The sequence below is a fragment of the Onychostruthus taczanowskii genome, unplaced genomic scaffold (assembly GCF_017590055.1).
Source record: "Onychostruthus taczanowskii isolate IOZ18803 unplaced genomic scaffold, ASM1759005v1 scaffold34, whole genome shotgun sequence".
NCBI lineage: Eukaryota > Metazoa > Chordata > Aves > Passeriformes > Passeridae > Onychostruthus > Onychostruthus taczanowskii.
In genome coordinates, this window is record NW_024500794.1 from 6408408 (window position 1) to 6435716 (window position 27309).

Sequence of the window (27309 nt, forward strand, 5' to 3'; positions counted from 1 at the left end):
GAGGCAATATAAAAGGGCCAGCCCAACAAACCAGAGGAGCACTTCTAAACCAGGAACACCTTCAGGATGGACATTTTCCTTCTCTGTGTGTTCCTGCCTCTGGTGACTGTGGCATGGGGCCAGTACAGTGACTATTACTATGGCCCCTATAATTATGGAGATAATGATGAATGGGTCAATGTGTACCGGCAAGGTTTCAACTTTCAGTGCCCACATGGGCAGGTGATCGTAGCCGTCAGAAGTGTCTTCAGCAAGAAGGAAGGCTCTGACAGACTGTGGAACTATGCCTGCATGCCAGCATCCCAGAACCTCGGTGAGCCGACAGAGTGCTGGTGGGAAGAGATCAACAGGGCAGGAACTGAATGGTAGGACAATCCCCAACCACCCCTGGAGGGCACAGCCCTGATAACCCCTGTGGAATGTGGCTTCTAATACTGTGGTCAGAGAAATGCAAATGCATATGAATGCCATGATAACCAGCAGGTTTCATTGCCTTAAGACTCTTTATTCACAATGCATTGGAGCTGATCAGCATCACATTTGTCTTCTCTGTAGCAGTTTCTTGCTGGAAGGGTCACTCACAACCTCAACTCTGAAGTGGTTTGGTGTTGCTATTGTTTCGATGATGTGACCAGAGCACAAAGTCCCTTTTGAAAAGTCACATTGAATCAGTGACTAAACTGAGAAACAAATTGCAAAACTCCTCACTCCATCCTCACGCTCTTATCACTAGAAAAAATAATCTCTGTATTGCACTGGCTCTTTGCTTTGTGTTTTTGTTGCTAAGCTTTTTGGCTTAAGCATAAACAAATGCTGTTTTCTAGTTGTGCTGTCATTACAGGAGCCAAAAATCCACACTAACAAGCGATGATGGTGGCATATATATTTGCATGGTGATAGCAGAAGATCATGTTAATTCCTTAATATCATCAGTTTGCTTAATTAAATATTGCATTTCCCATCAACCTTGGAGGCAAAAGTGACCACATTATGTGAAGACAATAATTTCTGGAAATATTTATAGCATTTCATATTTGGGCAGAATACCCAGTATTTAATTATTTTCTGGGTTTTTTAAGGAAATGGGAAACAGAGTTTTGGACAACTCTGGGATTGCAATATTCTTTGGACAGAATGAAATGCATGATGGAATGAGTATTTTCAAATACTTGAAATGGTTTTGTTGCAGAAATTACATGTGATTTTTTGAATTTCGTTATATGGGAATAGGTTAGCAATGAAATGTGAAGTTTCTGCTTTTTAAATGATTGAAAATTTTGTTCTGAATTATTCATATTCTTTCATTTACCATGTGATACATGCCTATGGCTGATGCAATTGCTAAGGGAAAAAATTATTGACCCCATGTTTAATTTTGGAATAAGAATTGGAAAAAAGGGGGAGAGCTGCAAAACAGGCAGAAAGAACACATTGTGATAATCCTGGATGACTTCTTAATTTTTTATATACTGATGCAATTTGTATGTATTGCATAATAATTTTGAATTAGACATTTCTTTTTGTTCAAAATAAACTTATTTTTCTGCTTTCTAAAAATCCCTGGCAGCAATTGTCAAGTTCACTTCTCACAAACAGGATAGAGTATAAGTCTATACAGAACATTTTTTTCTGCTGTAACCATTCATCACTGTGCTCTGTTTGCTTAGCATGACTACATCCACAGTGAATCTTGTTTCCTTCACCTCTTAAAAAAATCTTTTCACTTTGTCCTCTTTGTTGCCTACTTTTTTCCTATAGCAAACCCTTTATTTTCTCCAAATGTATTTCTTTTTCAACCATTGTTTATCTCAGTTCCTCTTCCTTTACTAGTTTTTGGAGTTATTTTAGTAATTCTTCACTAGCTTATCTTTCCAGTCCAAAATTCTTACATCTCTCTGCCTACTCTGCATAGATCAACCCCTCCCTCCCTCCCTTTGCAAAGGTGAACTTGCACTCCTATTTACTTGGGCCATTTCCATGAATCCTAGCGAGCTGTGCCTGGTTGGATTCTACACTTTTCAGTTTTCCACCCCCAGGGCTGAGCTAGTTGTATCTACAGTGCCTCATGGAGAGAGGTTTGCAGCAGGCAAGCACATCCCTGGTTATGCCAACACTGCCACCCAAGAGCCCAGTGACTGGAGTGAAAGTGTAGGCCAGTGTAGCCTCAAATTAATGTGATGGCACAGATATATCCTGGGAAACCTTTGAGAATCCTGCCTTCTCTCTTGGCATTCTTACTTCTCAGAGGCGTCCCTCTTCTCTCTCTCTTCCCCATCCACCTCAGTGCTATTTGGAGCCATCCCCAGTTCTAAAAAATTCACCCAATAATCAAGTGGGACCACAAATACGAGTCACCATCTGTACAAATGGCTCCTGTTTGGCCAGCTCTCTTCCCTGCTGATCTCCTAACAAACCAATCTGTTGGTGAGCAATATGTCATTCTCATGTCAGCTGACACAGCACTCTGCTGGACTTGCTAGTACATTTTCCCATCCTTGTAGGATGGACTAAAATATTCCTTCTTCAGCTCTATCTCACAGAGTATTTTGTCTCACCTTGCACACCACATCCCGTGATACTCAATTGCTTGTACCACCAGTAACTACAAGTTTGCCAAGTTTTTGCTAAAATTTTGCAGAATCAATTAGCTCTGAAAAGACTTGAAATCATTGAGTCCAACCTGTGACCTAAACACTAGCAGGTCAACTGAGTGTCACATCTGGTCTGTCCTTACACGCTTCCAGGGATGGTGAGCTCCACCACCTGTCCAGGCTGTGGGCTGCCAGCTTTTCCAGGAGTAGGTTGTGGGACCCAGTGTCAAAGGCTGCTATTCTGCTGCAATTGAAGCTTTTTATTCTTTTCCCTTCCTTCACTAAGCAATGAGAACAAGCTTACTGAATATTTTGTAAAGGTAGCAGCTATCCTTTCCCTCACCCACACACCTTCATCCATGCTTTTGCTTTCACGCTGAACATGTCTCCATTCTTCTAGTTCTCCTCTGGAGGTTTTATATTCCAACAGTCCTAAGCAAGCACTGATCATACCGACAGCTCTTCTCTGAATTCCTTCTGGTTTCTCAGCCAGAACCCTTGTCAGAAAATCTAGTCCGGCAGAAACAAAAAAAAAAAAAAAAACAAAAAAAAAAAAACCAAACCCAAAACCTTTGACATATTATGCTTATGGCATTTCAAATTTCAAATGGTGATTTTCAAATGACCATTCCTGACTGCTACACAGCTGAACAATAGAAACAAACTCAAGAGAGGTTTCTTTAGAAAAGACAATTAAAAAAAAAAAAAAAAGCTTAGGAGAGAAAATGAAGAGGAATTATAAAAGAGAGAAGAAAGAGTCTCCAACTCATTGTTTTCTTTGGCCTTCAGTATTTGGGACAAAATGACAGAAATGGATGGGTGGACCATAGGGATAGGAGAGTTGGGAGCAAGAGAGAACCACTGGCAGAGCTTCCTGGTAAGTTTGCTTCCTTCACTAACACTAGGGATTAAGCAGACTTAGACAATCAAACCATAAAACTTAGAATCTTTCAGATACGAAAAAACCATCCATCAGAAAGAGGACAATGACATGGATCCACATTAGGCATCTAATGCCTAATAATGCTTAGTTTATGACCTTTGCCTCCTTCCAGTGTCAATGGAGAGAACAGGTACTACAAAAACTGCTCTCTGGCACACCCCATCTCTTTCACAAGCAGACTCATGAAGACCAATCCCTTCTGACCACTACCTAGAATTACTAGTGGCATTTCAGAATATATCTAACTATGGTGGTTCATTGCAAAAATGCATCCCTGAAGTTAATCATATATGTTCAAGCACTTCTGAAGAGATTATGTGCATTTGCGCTTTGCTGAAAGGACATAAGAAGTTTGTGAACCTGTTAGAAGACTCAAAGGGGAAATTGTGGCAATAGATTGGATCAGATGATCGGGAATGCCTTCTCACCTTCATTAATCTGTGAATATTTTTAAGGTTAAGTGTGTGTACTAAGACTTTGTTGAATCTGTCTCAACACCTTACTCCTTCAGAGTAAGGTTAACTATCTGCTAACCAAGATGATATTCAAAAGAGAGAGAGCAAGGGGACAAGAACCAGTTCCTGGATGATTTGGAAATACTCATGTCTGGAGTAGGGAGAAGTCTCCAGAGCATGTCCTGATTCTACAGTCTTTCCACTGCAGAAGTCCTCGAGTTCTTCTACTCCTTCTAATTATACTGCAGCTTTTCAAAGAATCCTGTCTTTTCAGGAAGCACAAATTTTATGTTCTTATCTCCATTAGTACTGTAGAAATGTTGACCTTGTTTAAATATTTCATCACCTAAGGTCTGAATGATTGAGGGTGAGACTGTTCTTCACTGCTTTGTTGAATACTACAAAGTTGCCTCTACAGACCAGTCTCTGAACAACGGTTTTAAGAAAAGCTATTTTTCTTGCCAAAAATTATCATATCAAAAGACAGGGTTCACACAAACAAAGGAACAAAATCTTGCAAGTGAAGACAAGCAACTCTTCCCTCCAGTAAAAGAAGTTTGGTTTACACCACATGATACAGATGAAACCATGCCATATCCTCATTATAATCCCCGTTAGCTGTAAAGCAAAAAAGGAGAAGCTTTTCCAGACAAAAGTAATTTACTCCATGTTTATTGCCTCTTTTCCTTTCCAGACATCTGAGAAAGTGTTTAGATGGGACTTGGAAAAAACAGATGTACAGATTCTCCCTCCCCACTCCCATTCTCTCCCTCCTTTGCCCACAAACTAGGTGCAAAGGCAGACTGCTGAGCAAAGGATCCTCCTGTTCAGGCTCTGGCAGCACACCTTGATATATCAGTAGGAACTATTTTTGTTCCTAATATCTGACCAATCCCAAATTTCAGATCTGATGCTGTATTACCCAAACCCAACAATCCAGCTGCTCTTTGAAAATGTTTCCATTTGTGCTATCTACACAAACAAGTTAATTTTCTCCAGAGCCCCAAGTTTATGTTAAAGGATTAGTGCTACAAGTCCATTTAGTACAGCTGCAATGGACTGAGTCCAGAGGGAGCATCTGAGGAAAAGAGGAATGTTTCTGTAGAAAAGGAGACCTCATCAGCTACTGTCAAGAAGAAATCACTAGGGTGAAAAGGGCCTTGCCTTCCCTTGGTCAGGGAGAAAAAAATTCATAAATGCCCCCTGAATGAAAGAAAATATTGTTGAAGATATTACAGAGGTTGCCTTTGGCAGGTGGCATAACAACATGTCTCAGCACCCCGCAACAGATAGGGAACACTCCTTGAAGAATTGGCTTTTGGAGACTGATGTGGCCTAATCAAACACATAAAAGTTGTTCCCTCTGTCTGGGGGCAGGAGTTGCAAATGTGCACACCAATTGCAAGCCTGCCCTCAGCCTCTAAGTCTGCCCATTCACCTGTAACAAGCTGACCACTGAAATAGCTCTCATCACACAATTAATCCAATTACTTAGAGGGAGGGCACTCCACAAAGATAACTCAGGAGAGCAGTATAGGGCCTCTCCTCCACAGGGACATGGAATGACACTCTTATGTTACCCTGTTGTTAGGAACAAATCACCCTCAATGCAGCATGACCTGATGCCTACTGAGCTGTGTGTCAGCCTCTGCATGGCTCTAGAGGGCTTCAGGGAGCATAATCCCAGTCAGTGCAGCAGGAATTCTGTGCATTCTCTAACAGCACTACTTCCTGCAGCTTAACTTGGGCTTCCCTGAGCAGATTTGTAATGAACAGGCTTCCTCTTGGGGTTCTCATCCTCAGGATAATATGGTGCTGATGCAGCTGAGGAACAGGGGGCCTCAGAGGGAGACTTCCCACGCAGCACCAGCATTAGGTGGGGCACAACATTCTGGGGTTCTGCTTTGCAAAGAGCAAAATTAAGGTGCAGGCATAAGTCCAAATTGTCAGCAAAGCTGATTTCATTGCTCAAAACAATTCTATTGTTGTAACCAATGTTTGTATTCAGTCTGGCAGACATCTGTTGAGCCAATGAGGAACGCGCTTGGCTGCTGATGCTGTTACTGATGTTCGCAAATAATGTGGCACAATTTAAGAGGATCTGTAGGGTGAAACAGGTCATGCACGGATCCAAAATTCACATATGCATTTTGGGTGGGTTTGTTTCACACCAGCTCTTGTTTGGTCTCAGATGAAAGTTCCAGTGAAGAACAAAAGCAGTTCTGATCTGAACTAAATCTGTAACATGGATGCATGCTTTGATTGCTTGCCATGACAGAACTCAGCTGTACAACACTCATTAACGAGTTCAGAAGAATAATTGGCAGGAAAGTCTCAGATACCATATCCCTGTTACTACACAGAACTCCTCCCGGAATAAGGCTTTCTATGGAACACTGTAGTCATTTCCCATACCTGTACCCAAGGCAAGGGCAACTTCCCATCCAAGAGCAGCTGATCTTCACCCCCAATCTTCTCACTCCCGCCCTACCAACGAGCTCGCCTTCCTCTTCTCCCAGTACCAGATCCAAAAGGCAACTCTTCACGCTTGGCAATTGAGCCAACTAGAAAAAGAAAACTTACCCACTGCCAAGTTTAATCCCACACAGTTCCAGTCAGTTTCTCACATTCTTCTGCATTCACCTTGTAAGAGGCATTTTCCTCTCTTCTTAGCAATATCAGGATTTCAGGAGTGAGGAGAACCCGGTCACATTAACTCTGAATACTGAACTACCCTTTGTAGTAAAAGTGCTAAAGAGTGGGTCGTGTGAAAAAATATTGTTTTGACTTGGCTATAAATCCAAGTTCCTGAATCACTAGTTTTTATTCACCCTACTTGCTTCAGGATTTGCTGTGACAAGAATAGTGAATTCAACAGAGAAGGAAAAAATTCTGATATATTAAATGTTGTTTTCAGATTAGTTCATGGAGCTGAAAAGGTGTGTGGGGAGGGTTGTTTGTTTCCCTTGAAGAATTACTTTCTGCTTGTAGGAAAGTGGTCACCTAGGATAAGGAAAGGGAAGGAAATATTTCATATGACCTCACAAATAAGCACTTCAAGTTCTGAGAGCATCTCTTCATTTTTGAAGGAGTGTCTGGATTTTACTTAAAAACTAGAAAGATTAAGGCAAATAATCTTGCATTATCTCAAAGCTAAAGAAAAGTACTTCAACATCGCTATTACCTTTTCTTTGTTAAACCAAATACTGAGCTTGAATAAATGATTACAGGTCCTTGAGACAGAAGCAAAGAGAGAGAATTGAACATGACCTTTAACATGTATTTCAAATTTTACTTTTTAAAACTGCAATTTAATTATGAAACGGTACTTATGTCCAGGTACACTTTCCATTTAACAAACTAATTTTTAAGGCAACACCAATTATATTTTTTAATCAAATTTATCATGAGAAGATAGAATCAGAATAAAAAAACAACCATACCTTCCTAAAATCTGGTACCCAAATATGAGTGCATGTAAACACATGAGTGTTATGCTAGCTAGGTTTGTTTCTTAATTCACTATAGAGAGAAGTTTCCATGAGCGACGTCTCTTTCAAAATTAATCTTTCCATCACAACCAGACTATATTAGTAGAAAATAATGAGTCAGGAAAATAAAAACTGTTGTAGGACAAAGGCAAAGAGGACAAGACTTCCCAGGCTGAATGTGAGCAGGTGGGAAGAGAAAAGAAGAACAACCTCCCACAAAGACAAGTGAACAGGAATATCAGACACTGATCTGGTCAGTGGGGATGAGAAGTTGCAGGGCAGTGTTGCGCTTCTGAGAGGAAATGCCAAGGAAATGGAGAAAAAAAGTGCTCCCAACATTGGACCTATGCAAAAGACCTAGAAAATGTCCCAGGGGCACGAGGACTTGAGCAATACAAATGCAGATAGAAAGGGTGAGAGATGGAAGATGAGGCACAAGTTTGTTGCTATTTTACACAGTTTAATGCTCATCTTGCAACCAATCTCTATACTGCTGTGTATCAATCATTCTTCCATCAGGATAACACCAATCATCTGCCGCTATCCAATATATTTACTCAGTCTTAGCCATATGTTCCTATGGCCTATGAACCAAAACCAGAACAACTTCCTATCAAAGCCCTGCTGAAATCCACTGAGTGAAAGCCAGACTGCCATACTTGGTGTGATACCACGGCAACTCAGAGTCCCCATCACAACTGAACTCTGAAGGTCCTTGAAAGAGTCTCACAAAACACAAGTACTGTGGCCCCATCAGCCTGGGAGATATAGGGACACAAACAAATGTAAATATTCTTGTCTGAACAACAGAACCCAGGGGAAGAGACAGAGAAGAGACCCTTGGGTTCAAAAATGGATGCTGAAAACTAGGCAGGGAAATTCATCACTGTATTGGTCAAAATTGATCTGTTTTTCAGCTTTCGCATACTTCAGCCTCATGCTGTCTTTGCAAGCACTAACACCCCTGTGCACAAGTGAATGACTTTCCAAACACCAAACTCTGCTAGATGATGTGTTTTTCTTTCTGGGAACTTAAGGTCTTTAGGATAAATAATGAGGTCATAATGAGTCACAAAACTAAGGGAGATTTTTGGTACCTGTTATACATACAGTTACTTCTGAAAGTGTCTTTCAGATAGATCATTGTAATTGATTTTATAAAATCGCAGAGAAAGTTTGCTACAGGTTTTCCTTGATGAAAGGAAAAAAAAGAAAAGGAAAAGTGATGGAAGAAACAGCATTCCTATAATTTTCATTGTAAGGAAACAGTGAGGCCAGGAGGGTGCTTGAGAGAATGAGCACTTGATAGCTGAACCAATGACCAGTCTGTTTTCATGAGCTCCTTGTCTTTAGTCTCCAAGAAGCAAGCTATTCAAACTGATTACCACTTGAATTACTGTGGGTATCAGTGTTAAGTTGTTATAGGGTGTGCAGACAGAGGCATGCATGCTTTGAGACCAAGTCTATTCTACCTGGAGGCAGTGATTCACACATATGATAGAATTATTGAGCACACAGAAAGCATGAAGCAGCAGATTTTTCTTTTGAAAATCCAGTAATTTCTGTGACTCTTAAAATTACATAACATCTGAATCACGGTTTTCCTTATGTGACTGCTATCAAATAATGATTTCATCATAAGCCTAAATGTTTTTAATAAAAAATCTCGCCTCTTAGAGACACATAGTTGTGAAAGCATGCAATTAAAAAAGTCAATGAACTTCCTTTACAACATAGCTTCTCAAGGTTGTTTTTTTTTTTTGTTGGGTTTTTTTTTTTTTTTTTTTTTTTTTTGGGTTGGTTTTTTTTTTTTTTTTTTTTTTGTTTGGTTTTTTTTTTTTTTTTTTTTTGTTTGTTTATTTTTTTTTTTTGGGTTTTTTTTTGTGGTAGAGAAGTAGTTGAAAAGGATAGTTCAATAAAGCCCAAATCCTCAAATACCAACAGTCATAAACAAAAACATTAATGGACTATTTTATGGACTATTTTGAAGTCAGTATTATAATTTGTAAACAGTTGAGAATAATATCAAGTAATATCAACACCAGAACAATCTTCTTTCCTGGTTAGCATACTAGAATGATTAAATACTTTAGCCTGATTAAATAGTTTTAAGTGCAATATAAATGTTAAGACATTGGTTAACTACTGCTGCTTTCTTATAGAAAATTGTTACTCTATACACAGCAAGTGCAAACCGTGCTTCTCAGCACAAAGTCAAGCCCTCAACATGCACTCTATATCAAAAATGTTAATGCTGTTTTGAGAAATGCTTGAAACTATCTAGGAAGGAACCTAATACCATGTTTTCCTTGTGTGTTCTCTTCTTTCCCCTCATTACTAGGTATCAAACCTGCTCAAACAATGGGCTGGTGGCTGGTTTCCAGAGTCAGTATTTTCCATCAGTGCTGGACCGTGAATGGCAATTTTACTGCTGCCGCTATAGCCAGAGGTGCCCATATTCCTGCTGGTGAGTTCAAGCAGACACCAAACCTGTGATCTTCTTTCTCCCAACAGTCCCTATAAATGCCTTTGGCTGCTTGACCTGTCAGACACCTTGTCTGAAAAAGAGTTAACTGTGCTTTATGGAGCTAAGCCTGTTATTTCCAGTCTGCCACAGGATTGTTAAGGATCCGAGGCTAAGGGAAAGAATAAGGGTGCAGTTACACTGAACAGCACAACACAGTAGCTGGGCCTCAATTAACAGGTCTGGGGATCAGCATCAGCCTGGCTGTGCTGGAAACCATGACAGAAGTCTCCAAAGTGGAGTGACATTTTCCTGCTATAAATCACGCACATTTACAGAAGCATCTCTGTGCTACATATTTGTGCAACAATGACTTACAAGACTTCACTTTTACCACTTACCTCAGAAAAAAAATATTAGTACTGTTATAAGTAAAAATCCAGCCAATCAGATCAAAAATAAAAATTAAATATATTTGCAACCGATATACAGTTCCGACCACCAACAACCAAAAAGTAGCGCCGACCCCAGGATCGGAGCGGGTGAGCTATGATCCAGCCTCTATCACACCGAATCCCCCTGTTCACCACCGAGGCCTGGCAGAGTTTGATTTTTATACTCCTTTGCTTGCCTGCGGCAGCGTCCCTTTGTCCCCTCCTGCAGTCCTCCATATTCATGTTGTGTCTGTTCTCTGTCCTGCACTGGACAAAGCCTTGTCTGGGAATTGATGTGTATCTGACCTCCAGTTCCCAGAATCCCAAATTCAGATGTATGTCCTTGATGGTTCTGTCTGTCTGAGGTGGACATCTACATGGACCACCATGGCTGGGAGTTTTCTTGTTCCTGCCATCGGGGAGTGCCCATCTCCTGTGTGGGCTAGGTTTTCTTCATATGTTAATGATGCACCTCCTCCTCAGCTGCGAGTTGCCCTGTGTGGCAATCTCCCTCTCCCCCTTGCTGGCATAATCTTAAAGCTTTATTTTATATTACATTAATAATCTTCCATGTCCAGCACGAATTACCACTTTATTCATAGCAGTACTGCATATGACTATGCTTTCTCTCTCAAAACTGTTTAAAGATCCAAGTCAAAATGAGCTACTGATCATAAACTCAGAAGAAACACATGGTCTCAACAGAGTATCACAACTAGTGCTGGCAACTTAATGGAGACCGTGAAAAAATGAGCTGCGCGTCCCAAGCTTCCCAGTTTCTCTAAAATACACCACAGGTGTGGTTTCTCTAAATTAAAACCAAAGACAGGAGCAGATTTTGTAGAGGCAGCTTGTATTTCTTCTGTCCATTCTGTTCAAGAGAAGTCTTCATTTTATGATCCGGGGTTACATTCAGCTTAAATTTAGCTATTTTCAGTGATACAAAGACTAACCTGCCTAGATTTAAGAAAAAAAAAAAAAAAAAAAAAAAAAAAAAAAAAAAAAAAGAAGAAAGTAGAGGAAGAAAAAAAGTAAACCTGTGCTTGAACCTTTTTTTCCAGACCTCAGCTTTGAAGGAGGCTTCCCACTGAGATGCATACAAACTGTTTATGTGCCTGTTGGTCTTACTTGGCTCACTGGCTACTGGCCAAACACAACAGCACTGCCTTGCTTTTCATCCTTCAGTCTCCTTGCAGCCAAATAAATAAATGTTTTTGTTATTATTATTTTTAATGCCTTTAAATTACAGGATCTCTGTAACAAAGTCTTTGAACATTCTTCTGAACATTCTTCTGCCTCCTTTCCAGCAGACGTTGCCTATGTATGTTCCCTACCTGATGGTTTATTTACATACCTGCCCAGGCTCTTCCCTCTGAGGGAAACTCACTCAGACTTTAAATCAGTTCTTCCAATCTCTTGTACTACTCTAATATTGCATAAATTTTCAGAGAGACAACAGAAATCTCTGACTTTTTTTGTTATTGTTGGCAGTTCTACTTTCCTCAGATGTTGTCTTGACAACTGGGAACAGCTTTGTGTCTGCTTTACAAGCTGGCATTCAGAGTAAGGCAAATCCTGATGTAAATGTTTGGGGTTACTGGAGTCTTTAGTTTTAATCTCAGTTGCATACAGACTCCTATACTGCCCTTCTATTTCCAACAGTGACAACACTCCATTTTTGTGCTTAGAAAGAAAGCCTTATGTAGTTCACCTGCAGTTCCATGCAGAAAAGGCAGCATTTCAAAAGCTGGTGAAGCGTTTTTCCCTCTTAGCAGGGTAGAAAGCCCATGTACTCATATTCTTCTAGGAGAGGAGAGCTGTAAAACAGGTAGGAAGCTGTGTCACCTGGCTTGTGAAAAGCTTCTGGTGCATAGTTTGTGATTATGGGTTCATTAAAAAAAAATCTGCCTCTATAGTTAGCAAGGTGTATGTATATCAGCTCTTTCCACATGCAGTTATCTAAATTAGGGTCTGGATGGACAGACAACTAGATGAGTTAAAATATAACAGTTTAACAGGCTCAGAGGGCAGTGGTTAAAAGGTGATATCCTGCCTGGGTGCCTGTCCTGCTTAATATCTCTATCAATGACCTTGAGGAGGCAAGAGAGCACATGCTGGCCAAGTTTGCATATGACACCAAACTTGGGGGTGCAGCTGACATGCTTGAGGGCAGGACTGCCAGTTCAGTGGGATGTAAAGAAAACTGCTTCTTCTATGAGGACAGATTTCCCATTGAGGCTCCTTGGAGGCTTTCAAGACTGAACCAAATAAAAGCTGAGCAGCCTGGTCTGACCCTGTGGTTAACCCTGTCTGGAGCAGAGGGCTGTCGCAGAGACTTTTTGAAGTCCTTTTCCACCAGAGCTATCCTGGGGTCCCACACAGGAGGACTTTTTTACTGGAGGACTCACACCACGCAGATAAAGTCTCTCCTCCAAAACAGGGGTCTCTTTTCTATCATCTGCTAGGAATGGTTTCCTTTCTGGTTCACTCTCCCTGCTTAGATGGTGTAGTAGTACTCTGGGCAAGTAGTGGTTGTTATGGCAACATATAGCCAACATTAACCTCACCAGCGTAGTGTGAAACCCCATGCTTTGGACTCACTTTTACTCATGAAGTCACAGATGTTACTTGTCTGAGTTATTAAATTTCAGTGTACTGAAACCAAACTTCCTGTCTCCTAAGCTCAGGAGATCTCACTCACAACATAACTTTCATTAGCATTTCCAAATTATTGTCACAAGACTTTGTTCACACATCATGCTTCTGGTCTGTATCTTGCACTAGTTAACAGGCACTTGACAGGAAGAATATGTTTTCCAAACAAACTGCAAAGTAGTTCTGGGCTACCATGAGTAAGACCTCACATTGTATATGCATGTGAGACACAACAAAAATGTGTGTGTATAGTGTATCATTATCTATTGCAGTTTCTGCCCCATAAAATAATAGTATTTGTTCTGTTCCAGGAACTCGTTGTAAATACAGTAACTGTGGAGAATTGGCAATCAACATGCTGCTGACTCCTATTTTTCGGTTGGAGAGGCTTATTTTAACGCAAAAGCATGAAATATACTATTTCATTAGTATATGACTATGTGGAAAAGTAATACCAAGAAAGTATACAATGATGGTGGTACTTTGTGGATCATACATTACACAGGAAAAGCTATATTCAAAGAGAATCCACACTGCACAATTTCTCAGCAGCCTTGACTTTTAATGTGCAATGTATCCTTAAGTATGAAACCAGATGTTGGCAGAAATGCATTTTTAAGAAAACTGACAATATTGAAGTGTGACAGAACTCTGTTTCAAATTAGCTCTCACCTTGGGTATTTGATTCCATCCTCTTCCAATTGTCTCCTTACAGGCCTCTCTGGTACATATAAAAACAGTAAGCCAGCTGATCCTTACGTATGGTTTCTCTTGTCTCTTCTGCTTCAGGACTACATTCTTCCTGAAATGAGATGATCCTGCAATGAATAATGACAGGTTTTTCTTATGTGCATGAGTCATGCAACAGATTTGTTAGAATTTGCCCTGGCTTTTACACCTAGAGTATCCCTGTGTTTTTTGAAAACTGCTAGTATTTGTTGGAATACTAATTTATAACACCACCATGTTGAGTGAAACCAACGCTTTGCTTTCACTTTGCTTAATAGAATGACTGAAGTCATGCAGAATGACTTTATTTGTTAGCATTTATATTCTTATTCTTTGAACCCAGTAGTTCTGTTTCACAGCTCATCCTCTCACCATTAATTCCCAGATTTCCTCTGCAGTAAGCTCATATTGAAAATAAATTTACTAATCTTTTCCAGTCTCATAGTTTTGCACTTGCTTTGTAATTTTTTTTTACAAGTACTTAGCTTCCTTCTTCATCATGCCAAGACTTGTCATGGATTCTGCACATTTTTAACATACTGAAAATAATTAACATTCCTCACAGGAGGCAGAAAAGCTCCCTTTACTTTACCTGGCTAGAGAATGCTACCACAATAAAATAATCTGTGTGCTGATTTGCACCATAAAGGAAGCAAATCTATCACAAGTGCAGAAGCAGTGTCACTAAGTGGTCCCATTAGAGCTCCGATTTTTCTCTTTGCCGGGAAATGAAAGTTTGACTCCATACTCTGAAAAGCAAACACATGCCACCGAGCAGCCCCAAGTCTGCAGACTGTTTATGACTGTTTCCCTTCTCGAAACAATGAGCAGTTTAGATGCCAGAAGGTGTGTCTGGAGCTGTGGCTGCTCTCTGTCAGGGTGACACTCTCCAGGCAACAATTACATTTTCCAAGAGTTATGGGGTTTAAAGCACTTATTTGTTTTCCTGACTCAACCTACCACACAAGACATATGGAAAATTATGTGATCCTATGCAGATTTCTCAGAGATGACCAGTAGCAGAGGTACAAATCCAAGAGGTGAACTCAAAATAGATGTCATGGAAACATGCAGTTCTGGACAACCCAATTCCCCTCCTCTCTTTTCCCATTTTTTAAAATGTATTTAACTGTTGGGGGAAGTTGATTTCTTTTTTTAAATATTATCCATCAAATACCACCTTGCAGTTCAATCTGCAGAACCATCTTCCAGATACATTTTAGGAGAAACACATTTGATCTGATATTGGAAATCTGTCCAAGTTGTTTTGGACATATCTTTCTTGAGGAGCAGGCACAAGTTGCCTTGAGCTCTGCTGCTGCTTGTACCTGCAATGCACGAGCTCATGCAGGCCTGGAAGTACTTTGCTCCCATTGTGCAGCCTCCAGCCTTGTGGCTCCTCAGCCCTGGAAGGGCTTGTGGCTTTCAGTGCAGCACAGTGGGAACACAGCAGCAGTGATGTGTCTGTGTGAATCTATGGGCTCTGAACCTGGAGCCTGAGCTCAATCGCAAAACACACGACATGGCCACACAAGAGAGCATCTCATCTCTAGAGGAGCTCCAGGACACCTCTAGTTCTCTGGCAGTTTGGCAGTCTGGGATCTATACTCAGAGCAGTTGCTGGAATTTCTGCAGACAGCTTGGTAAGACATTCTTTGGCTTTTCAACAGCCAGAGGATGCATTTTATAAAGCAGATGACCTCTGTCTTCCAGCTGGAGGAAGAGTTGAAATTGATTAAAGAGTCATATAATTCCCATGTTCTTTGAATGTAACTTGCAGGCTTGTGGCTCTTGAACAAATTTTCTGCTTTAGGAAAGACATACTCTTGAAGCACTTGTAAACAACATCTGAAGGTAAGCCCATAAAGTAAGGAGTGTCAGGAGACATTCCTTGTCCTCAAATGTCAGAAAGTTAATGTTAAAGCTTATGTCTTCCTCTTAAAATGAAACAGCTCTTTCTTTTGGCTGTGGTATTGTTAGAGGAAGAGTTCAGCCACCATGAGGGAAATGAAGGTTAAAGAGAAGCCATTCATCTTGCTAGCACTATAGTTGCACAAGAAGTGAATAGCGTAAGATATTCCAAAAACATGTACTTATGATCAGGAAATAAGTATATTCCACAACTGGAGCCAGAAACTGTTCTACCACTGACTATCTCTCATATATTAAAAGACTAATTTCTTTTGTTTGCTTGGCATCTGAAAGCAAGGCATAGCCACAGTTCTCATTTATTTCTTTAATCAGCAGGCTGTACATATTAAGGCCACCGGTGTGACTTGATCTTCTTATTGGTAAATAATGGACCCATGATAACTATTTCTGAAGTCAATTGTTAAAAGAGTGCCACAGATCACTGCAGATTAGTACAAAACATTCTTCTCAGTGCTAAATGAGTAACTCTGTGTTTTCTATTAATCTCTACCATAGCAATTCTTCACCATGGAAAATAAACAACACAGCTGTTTTCAGATTAAAATAAAAACAACAGTAACCCTGGGAAAGATTTAAAGCCTTTTATGTTTACATATCCTACCCTGAGCAAGATTTATAGGATTATAGTGAAATACCTTAGAAAAATGTGTGAATGGTTGGAGCAATGTAAACCACTGAAAAGATAAACCATTCCACATCAACCCTATTCTAGCTAAAAATACCATTATGAAAATACCTTTTTCTGTCAACTTTTCCAGCACACACACAGGCCAAACTACTTACAGCCCTTATCACAAGATTTCCCTTCCCAGTCCTGAACACAGAATTACCTTCTTTCTCCTCTCTCGACAATGCCACTGGTGCTTCAAGTCTCCCAGACATCATACACCCAGTATTATCCAGAAGCAGATTTGAAAAGCTGAACCAGCGTTCCCATTTTCTGTATTTTCTTGCAAACAGATCATACAGACTGAAAGACTACCACTTGTTAAAGGTCTCACATTACTCTTTTCTCCCCTACAAGTCTTTCCACAAACTTAACACCAGTGTGTGTATCTGGGTTTAACAAACAATTTCATTAAATGCACCCTGCTGGCCCCTATCCCTCAGTGTTACAAATTACTCAGTGCCTAGAGCCCAGAATTGCTATAACACGCATCTTTTCACAGCTACTTTGCCAGCCTCTTTCCTAGGCCCCCCTGTCACCTGTTCTCTCAGGTACCACAGGCACCCTGGCTTGGTCATACAACACTCCAAACAGCAGCAGCAACCTTGGGCACTTGGCAATTCCCAGGCTTCTCACTGCTCCCCCTAGCCCAATTCTGTTTGCAATGAGTTCAATGCCAGAAGTGCTTACAGAGCATTACAGAGCACTGTGAAGGTTACTGTGGATGGCTATTCCCACCTGAAAAGCCCATGGGCAGGCAAATCCTCACTAACTAAGGCAAAAAGTGTCTCACACTCATTTTGTGACTCCACTCGGGTGCAAACCATACTTTGCCGCACAAATGCAGCACACAAAACGGCTCACAAATGCTACCGTGTTTGTAAATAAATTATGTGTCTGTATGGCCATGGCAGGCGATTTACAAGTGGATATGCACTTTGTATTCATTAGTGACTAAAACATTTAACATTTTCAGTTAACTACTTGATAATAAGAGTACAGACCAAGCTACAACAAAACCTGAGGGAACCACTGTCCTGTGCCATGCAGACCACTTTGGGAAGACCCTCAATATCTATCTTAAATGACCTTTCTCCTCTTCATGATGAGAAAACCACATACAGACTATCCCTATGTATTAAACACAAGGGCATCTCTAACTGCAGACACATTTTGTATGAATTACCTTCAGGATTCCAAAAATGGAGATAATAGAAAAGGAATGGGACATACCACAGAGCCCTGCTACATGGACGATCAATCGCATTTCCTTCTAAAGGACAGAGTGCAAGCCAGACAACCTTGAAATGCAGGGGCTTAGGGGAACAGTTTCAGAAATGAGTACAGCAATCATCAAAGAGAAATTAATTAGACAGACTACACAGACTTGTGAACTTGAACACTGCAGCCATAGCACCATTTATAATTCTTCTCTCCAGAACAAAAGGAGCCACTAGGCATCTGCCTATGAAACAAGACACACTTCAGAGCAGCTCAAGTCCCCAAATAATTTCTTTTTGGTGATTGCATAGATTTGCTTTTTGAACATTTCTTAGTGGAGGAGCCTTAAGAGGCTGCATGGTGTTAATACAGAGGGAGGGGAAGATGACAGCAGTCAGAAAGAAAAGAGAGAAGCTAAATGAAGACTCCCACTGCACTTCAGAATAATACTGCATGCCTCTGCAAAAGGTCTGTGAGACCACAGCAATTCAGAAGTTTGTAATCAGATTTATTTTTCAACTGAGAGGCCCATGAAAGAAGTTCAAAAAATTGACTCTCAGTTCTGTTTCTGAGTAGAGGAAAAAGCAGCTTTTTAACCTTGTGCGGTGCACAGTCTCATCTGCCCAGCACATACTACTGGTCAAGATTAAAGAACAATTTCCCTGCTGAGTGCCAAACAGATGTTCTGAGAAATATTTGGTAGAACACATAGAAACACATCTCTTAGTGGTTTCTCATAATAATAGCTAAATATAAAGTGTCAAAACCTGGAGCTGATGGGAGGATGCAAAATTAAATGCTGGTCCATAGCTGGTCTTCATTTTTAAAACCTTCTATGACCCTGAAGATGCACTATCAGACACTCAGGCTTCAAATTAGTAAACTAAATATTTAAACTAAATATGGGGACTCTCCTCTGGCTGAGTGGGCAGTGTTCATGGTTTCTTCTCTTTCTCCTAATTTGCAGCATCTGTCTGCATGACCTGTGAAATACTGCTGTTATTTCTTACCAATGGCAGAGCACCGCAAGGGCTTTGCATATCCGTGTGTCCTTGGTCAGAACTCAGAGTATAGACACTGTGACCAGGCCTGAATTTCTACTTTCCAAACACACTCTGGGATGGGTATCCTTGTACTGTAAGTCAGAATCTGTGTGATGATTTTCATGGCCAAAGGAAAGGAAGCATGAGAACAAGATATTTTCAAAGAAGTTGACTGATTAGACTTGGGGTTCTTATAAGGTCATGCTTGAGTTTCATTTGTAGACACAATTTTCATTTATCAAGGAAAAATGATTTGTTAGGAATGATGTTCTAACTGAATGATCTTTCACATTCAAAAGCTGAGTATGACCTGGAAAGCAACCCAATAGCCCAGAGTACCTGAGTTTTCAGGTAAACTTTTCACTTCTGAGTTCTCCAAGAGTTTTAGGTTTGGGCTCCAAATACAACCAAAGCACGTCATAAAAACTCAAACCCATCCCAAAAATTATATTCCTAGTGAGTAAAATATTTAAGCCTGTGCTTAGACTCCACTGATTTAACAAAATACAAACACGCATGAGTACTGGCTGCAATGTGCTTCAATCACCTTCAGGCATCATTCAAGTACTGCTGCTGGGCTGGATTAAGTCAGGAAAAGGCTGCCAGGATTTCTGTAAATGTGTCTTAACCCTGTTAGTCTCAACAGGAGCCGGGCTGTTTATTTCCAGAGGTTCAGCACCTCCCTCATGCAGGACCTGATGCTTCTCTTTGCTGTTTCCTAGTGAGGCTGGCAACTCCAGTAGGAACACCCATGTAAAATGGTGTAATACAAGGAGTGCCAGGCTTCCATTCAGACTTCAAATACAATGTTGACAGAAAGCACTGGTCCAGCTTCCAGCCCCTTCCTGAATCTGCTCACTATCTATAAAATCAATTACAGTATTACTTGCCTATTTCCCAGGGAAGCAGCAATCATAATTTGGTTAATAATTGAAGAAGCACTTTGAGGTCCTCTGATCAAATGCACTGCACAAATACTGCCCAGACCCATATTTTTGCATTATAAATTAGGCAGAGAGAGGAAATAACAAAGAGCAATGGATTAATTGTTACAGTCACAACATGGATAAATGTGTAGAATCGTTTTATTTGGCAACATTTACTGCAGTCTACAGCTGCAAACCAAAGAGATTCACAAGAGGAAAATTTGCTGGAGCAAATCTCTGCAATAAAGACATTAAGTAGTAGATGAGTTTTATCTTCTTGTTCAGATGGCTTTTATCCCAGAGCTGCAGATGTATATATATATATATATATATTCCAATACAGCAGTTTGCTCTTAACTGTTCTAGAGTTGCTGAATTTTATTCAAATAGCTACCTGAATTAGTTGCATAGAGGAGAAAGGCAGTCTTGTGAGACTGTATCTTGTAGTGCTGTTAAGAAACAAGAACTTTCAAAAAGGCAGGAGAACTCTAATTGAGTTGTAGTCATTCAACTGGACTCTTCTATAAGACAGCAAATTATATTATCTTCTTTTTCTTTAATGTAAAGGTTAACAACAGAATATCCAGGACACTATGGAGAAGATATGGACATGATGATGTACACTTATGACTATTACATCCGTGGGGCAACCACAACTTTCTCTGCTGTGCACAGGTTTGCTTTTCACCTGTTTCATTAGAAATTTTAAAATGCCTGTCTTTTCTATTTCCCCTAACGGTGCATGGCTACACACCATCTGCTGTAGTACTCAGCATCACACTAGGAATTCTGAGGACCGAAGTTCACAGTACATATGATTCATTGTCCAGAATGGTGCATCAGGAGCAGAGCATGCTAATGGGGATAATTTTTCATGTCCAACTGAGCAGTGAAAAATACAGCAGTGGTAGGTTGGGCTGAATCTGACCTTCACTAAATGCAACAGATCTTCTGTATGCTTTCTCGTCTACCTCAAGCTGGAGCATATTTCATTGACATCAGTAAAAACACCCTGTGCCTTCAGGGAATGAAGGACCTATTTTGGTCCAATTTTCTTTGCAGAGAAGCAGAGAATCTGCCAGCATGCAAAGCTAATACCATACAAACTGCGATGTGAATGCTTTAAACTGCCCAATCTATTTCAGCACAATTCACAGATTCAAGCCACCCCAGGAATTCAGACAGTGTACCTTGATCCCTTTCCAGAAAATGAGTTAACTACATTTTATTGATCAGTCCTGGTCATTTCTTGGCCTTTGCTAGTCCTCTTGGGAGAGACCCTATGGCTAGTGAAGTTGTAGTCATGCAAATGGATTCACAATTTTTCCATTCAGTTAAAAAGAAATGTTTCTCCCTTTTTACTATGCACAACTGCAAAGTTTTAAACTTTGGGTTTAACATAAATCCCACACTGTTGTCTGCCTATGGCTACCGAGATCCTAACAGAGCAGGTTTAAGAAGAGTATAAGCAGTCACTCTAACCTGATTGGGAAAGGAATCTTGATTCTTTTAAGCTGCCCTCTAATATATCAATTGTGAGCTATTTCTTCGCTGATGTCTTTTGCTAGGCACCTCAGTCCATTATATTAAAACATTTGTTATCAAGCAAAATACAGATATCAAGGCAAGGTGTGCTGCACTGCTCTGCCAAGATGGGCTACGTGAGAAGGGGAAGAGAAGCAAGAAGTGGGAGTTTAAAGACATCAATATTTCAAGCTGTCTCTAATAGCGCTCAAAGCGGAAAAAGTGCTTTTGTCACTGTAATGCTCTCAGCTTGCCAAAGTTCACCATAGGGATCCTTCAACTAAAACAAGGAGGCTTTTCCAGATTGACAGCACATTGTAAGACCGCTGCAGATCCATAACTATAATTTCCTGGCTAAAATACATTATCCTGTTTATTACCAAATGGAAGCCGTGTCTCCAAATTCTTCCTACAAGTGGAAAAATATCTTTCATAGATACTTGACTTAAGGGTATCTATTTATTGCTTTAGATAAAGGAATCACAAGGTCATAAGGGACAGCCCTGTTCTGGGCTTTTCATCTTAAATATTTCCCAGTGCTATCCTTAATCCTTGTTCCTCATGGTTGCAGCAGAGAGTAGGGGAATTAATGCAGACAGTGCATTCCCCTGCAGCTGGATTCCAGACTCCATCACATGTGGACCAGGGTAAAGTCTGGAATCACAAGGACAGGCCTGGAAAACAAAGCAGCCATGGTAGCCTATGCTTCTGAGCAGATTGCTGTCCCTGGCTGCTGAGGGCAGCCTTCATAATAGGATGGCAGTGGGGCGAGTGGTCAGGAGCAAAGGCAGTGTCATGGGAATGTACATTGGGAGTACAGGTCCTCACAGGACCACAGTGCCTGGAAGAGGAATCAGCCACCAGCACACCTTTGTCCTATCTCTGCTCTGGTGGCAGTCATACACCTGCAATAGTAGCAGGTTGAAACTACAGAGAAAATATTTTACAAATTGCAAACTAGAAATGTTTTCTGCATCAATGAACTTTCTGGTCCTCAGCTTTCAGAACAACCAGAAACAATTTGTGTTGCCAAGAGAATGAAGTGAAAAAAAATCTTGCTACACCAGTTCCGAATTCAGATTCAGGCTGTAACACTCCTCCTGAGCAGGATGAATCACAAAAGTCAGCAAATTTGTCGTCTTTAATGATTCTTTGCAGCTCATGAGGCAGAATAGGAGCAGAAAAAGGTCTTGTGAGTCTCAGCCTGACTGGAACATGCACATTTCCATTTGTTTTTGTGAACATTTTTTAATTCCTCTTCATTTTCAAGCACGTTAAACTTGTGTCCCTACTATTTAGTTCATATGGACAATGTTCTTGAGCTAACAAGAGGCAAGAAAAAGCCTCTGAAGGTATTTCAGTTAAAACTTTCCCAATCACTTCAAACAGGTAGGTATTTTTAGACTTCTTCAATAAACTTGCAGAAATCATATTTTCCCTTCCTTCTCTCTAAGACACTGCATCAGTGAGGCCACTGTTAATACAAGGATATTTGAGACAGCATGTAACGCTTGTGGCAAAGGACATTGAAAATTTAGAATGATGCTATCCCCACCAACACTTCTGTAATCTCTATCTGTGAATTTCCATGTCTGTGTAAGGAATGAATGAATGAAAGAGTTATTGTTGATCACCAAACGTGATCATCAGACTGCTTTTTTGGGAAGAACAGACTTCAGAACTGGTTACTATTTATATTTTCCAGTCTCATTTTAAATAGGTCAAAAGGAGAAAACAACTGTCTATAAAGCAAGACAAAAGCAGCTGGAAAGAATTAGAAAAGGCCTGCAGTATCTCCAGGAGCCCATTCAGGAGTGTGGTGATAACACTGATGCAGACAGGGTGACCTAAGGACATAAATAAGGGAACATTTGCAGGGAAGGGCAGTATCTGTGTCAGACAGACTGATACAGTAAAATTTCAGAGAAGGACATGGGCTAGCTGAAGCAGGCTGAAAACAACTGAAACTGCACACTGCAGTTTGCACATTGCAAACCCTTGGCAAAACAGCTTGCGAAATTAAACCCACAAACCAAACAACATAATACCTTCAGCCTGAGGTCTGAAACATGCCAAGTGATGATGGTATGACTTTCTGGTGGAGCATTGTTAGGTAGCTGTGATCTGGTTGGAACAGTCTCCTCAGTCCAGAGAGCACCACTGGAACACTCACAACCCAACCCGCAGCAAGTACCTTGGACAGGGAGGTGGGAATTACCAGGTGTTCTTGGTAAGAGCCACAGCTTGTCCTTTGCTATGTAGTATAAAAATAGCACATGCAGACTGTCATAAGCTCGTTTCTTTTACAAAACTCTTCTCTGCTTCATTTGTTTGGGTCATCTGGATAGCCAGTTCCTTTTTAACTGCTCAGACATCATCACTGAAAAATAAATCGACAGCCAGATACCCCAACAGTAAAGTATGTTTGAAATGCCCAGACAAGCTGGACATCCACCAAGCTCAGCTGAGCTAAATTATAGGGTATTTAAGGTCCCTAATATGTTTCATATGACTGATGAAAGAGGATTTTGTCAAACTCAATATGAATAGGAATTCATGGAATTTTTTAACTGAACTGGAAACAGATTATTCAACAATATTTGGAGAAAAATGCATTAATTTAGCAACTGGGAGGGGATGACACCTACAAACTGGTGTTAAGATCTGCAAAGGCAAGTTCAGATATGTTCTAGTGTACGCGTCACAAGGCAATTCCTGATGGCATCTGCATCCCCACTAGTAAACTTGTAAGAGATCTACAGATTGAAGCGGGCTGATAATCACTGAATTAAGCACACAATAGCAATAGTACAAAGTAATTGCCTGCATCCTGAGAAGCTAGGCATGTATGATGGAGTTCAAACACAAGTAACAGGGGAAAAAAAAAGATAATATTCCATAAATGTGTCAAGCATGTACGTACATGCTAGTGTCTGCAAGTCCAAGTTGAAATGACAGCTTCAGAAATAATTCTGTCCCAGTATTTTAAAGCATGTTATTAATTCAGGTGACTAAAATACATTTCTTTTAAAGAGCTTGACTTTTAATTTCACAATGTCCTATTTTAGAAAACCGACTTGATCTAAGATTTTGAGCTAAAAGTCTCTCTGATAATGAGTGCTATCTTAGTAGACCTTAACTTTGACCGATATAATCCTGTTTTCCACAAAGAGATCCTCTTTATTTTTTATCTCTCTTGGTAACTTAGTGGCCAAAAGAGTAATAACTGTCTCTGAAAATCATGCACATAGACCAAATAAGGGATTCTTAAAATAAACCTAAAAATGAATTTTGCATTTCATTAACCTTTGGTAACAGTTTTATAAGGAAATTATAATTTAAAACATCTATGAAAGATCTAAAGAAAATCAAAGCCAAAATACATAACTGTTTCATCATACTTGCTGATGAGCATGACACAGACCAGTTCCAAATGACGCTCAAGATAAACTTGTAGCTTAACAGCACAGTAAATTTCCAGTTACAAAACCTCAGTTAATGAAAGCTGCAATGAGATATTTTATACCTGTAGGGTAGGTACAAAATGTATACCTACAGGGCTTAAGAGTCAAATTAGTCTCATTCTGGGACAGAGTCACCCAGTCAATGGCACCATTTAAGCACAGTTAATACCAAAATCTGGGCTCAGGGTTCTCAGCAAATTCCCAAGAGGCAGCAGTCTGGCACCAGTTTAGAGCAGGGATCCTTAAATGCAAACTCCTATTAAATCACCCATTACCAGCATTACCCATCCTATGCCTCAGCTTTAGACATCACTATTAGCAGAATTCAAGCTTTCAGAAACCTCTTGGAGGACTAGCCATTACCAATATAAATGACAACTGCCATCTGCAAGGAATGTAGTTTGGATTTAAATTCAAGTTAGCCAGTATCAAGCAGCCTAAATTCAACATTCTTTTCACAGCAGGACAGTATTTGATCATCTGATCTCATGCCTATTTGTCAAAGGAAAATTTAATGCACAATATGCTACAGAGAAAATTAAATTTGTAGCCTGTTGCGGCTATTGGACACTAAATCGCTGGCCTCCACTGTTGAACCCACTGCTTCAGTCAGGCTTCCTACTAACAATTAGGTTTCCTATTGCTCTCTTGAGAGAGAATACCAATCACAAACTGAGAAGAGCATAAACTCTCCTTACATTCATAAATGTTACTTTTCTTCACATGTGATTTAATCAAGGATGAGAAATCAATATTTGTTGTTTGGATAACTCCCCTCTTAGACATAGCTTACAAATCACCCAAGTACTTTTTACACATTACTGAACAATATATGATATGACAATAACTTTTGACAGAATTATCCTTTTCCTCTTGGTCACTGATTAAAAGTCAGTTCAGGACTGATCACCATCAGGATTCATTGTCTTCAGAGACCTACTCATTCAGAGAGCTGATTTTCTTATCTTGTAAAGGAGTGTAAGGGAATTGTAACTATCACACATATTTAATGATCTTTTGGCTCTTGAAACACAGAGCACTCAGACGAAAGTCAGTTAATGGCAGACAGATGTTTTTCTTGCCTGGTATAAAGTTACTCTTAATTGCATAGCATCTTCTGCAGTTCTGGCTCACTAACACCTCTCTTGTCTCTCTTTCATGCAGGGATCGTCAGTGGAAATTTATTGTCTGCAGGATGACAGACTATGACTGCCCATTTCAAAATGTTTAAAAAGATTGAGTGTATTCCACCTGGAAATCTTGGGGACAGACAGGGTGGGATAAAATTAGTGATTACAGAAGAAAATCAGTTAGGCTCACAAAAATGTACCAAGACTCATCAGCTGTCTGCTTAAGACAAAATTCTTTCCCTCTGGAGCTAATACATAAATTGCCAACCCACATGCTTGCAACAGTGAATTCAGAGGATTCTTTCAAGCTGCACTGACAGTTGTATCCCACAATTAAATTTGCTGATGACATACATTTTTATGATACACAAATCTATGGCATATGCAGTTACCTTTCTTATATATACATGTAGCCGTTCTCAACACATACAACTTCCTTTCACATAGCAGCTCTATAGAAATGGCTTCCCAGTGCCATAGCCCCTCCAAATGAGGTGGAAACATACTATATGCTTGCCAACACACACTAGACTTTCCTGTCTTCTATTTTGTACATGGAACCAATCCAGTGACCCCAACCAGCTTCTCAGAGCTGGAAGTGTGCAGAAAAAGTCATTGGGAGGTGTCTGATGGGCTGCACCTGGCACTACCTGTTACAGTCCTCAGCACAACTCCACTGCAACAAAGGTCTGCCCACATGGGAGAATTCCAGGTATTTATAACCGGAAGACATCAGTATCTGATAAAAAATGAAAGTAGATCCATCAATAAAAACAGAAGACTAACCCAGCTTTACTGAGAGTCTCTTTTATATTGTCTTAAAAATCTCTGATGACAAAAGTAACCAAGAAGCCTGGTCTGGGCAAACCCAGTAGGTCACACCGTTCACGCTCAGTAAACATGGATATGACATTCTTCAGGAGTCTGAATTTCAGGTGGATTTGGTTTCCACTGTGAATGCCTGTACAACATCCATCTTCCCTTGGTAATATAACCTTGGCTTAAAATAGACAAATAAAGTTAGTGACTTAGGTGACCTTAGTTCCTCCAGTTTGCAGGTCCTATTGCCTATAAAGTATAAACTGACCATGTTTCAAAACTGCACAACACTTGTGCAGCTGCAGTCCAACAAGAAAGAATATTTCTCTGTTTCAGAAAAACCTGAGGTAGGATTTTCACTCTTGAACAAGTCAGAATTCAGGGTTCAGTTTCTTAGTTGGTGAATTCAATGGTGAACTTAGCAGTGGCTTTGGTGCTGCTGGCTCAAGGGCCATGATGACTCCGCCATGATGACTCCATGTGCCAAATTAAGGCTGCAAAGCTTCATAGGAAACAGTGGTGTCTGCCAGTGAGTTTCCATATTCCAAGCATTTCTAGCATGTTTAGAAGCATACCCTTTTGTCCAATAAAGCAATGCTAGGATTTGCTTTGCTGTAGCCTTGTTCTTTATTGATTTGCCTTTCACCAACATATTAGTTTGCACACAAACCCTCCATCACTCTGAGAGACCATGAAGGTAATTAGGGAATTCTGTGAGAGCCAGTTGCTGAGATATGTAGGTAACAGTGAGAAAGAGACTTTGATAAGCTTAAGGAAACTGGAGAAGCTTGATCACTGGCCCTGGTAGACAGGCAAAGGAA

General features: G+C 40.3%; 1 protein-coding gene across 1 annotated transcript; it reads left to right on the forward strand.

Annotated features, from left to right (window-relative positions):
- The first annotated feature begins 33 nt into the window (after positions 1-33).
- Positions 34-27073, forward strand: DPT (dermatopontin). The gene is made up of 4 exons (XM_041410893.1): positions 34-365; positions 9822-9947; positions 20119-20226; positions 25704-27073. The coding sequence occupies exons 1-4, from the start codon at positions 67-69 to the stop codon at positions 25768-25770; spliced, it is 600 nt and encodes a 199-aa protein (XP_041266827.1). The 5' UTR covers positions 34-66; the 3' UTR covers positions 25771-27073.
- Positions 27074-27309: the final 236 nt, after the last annotated feature.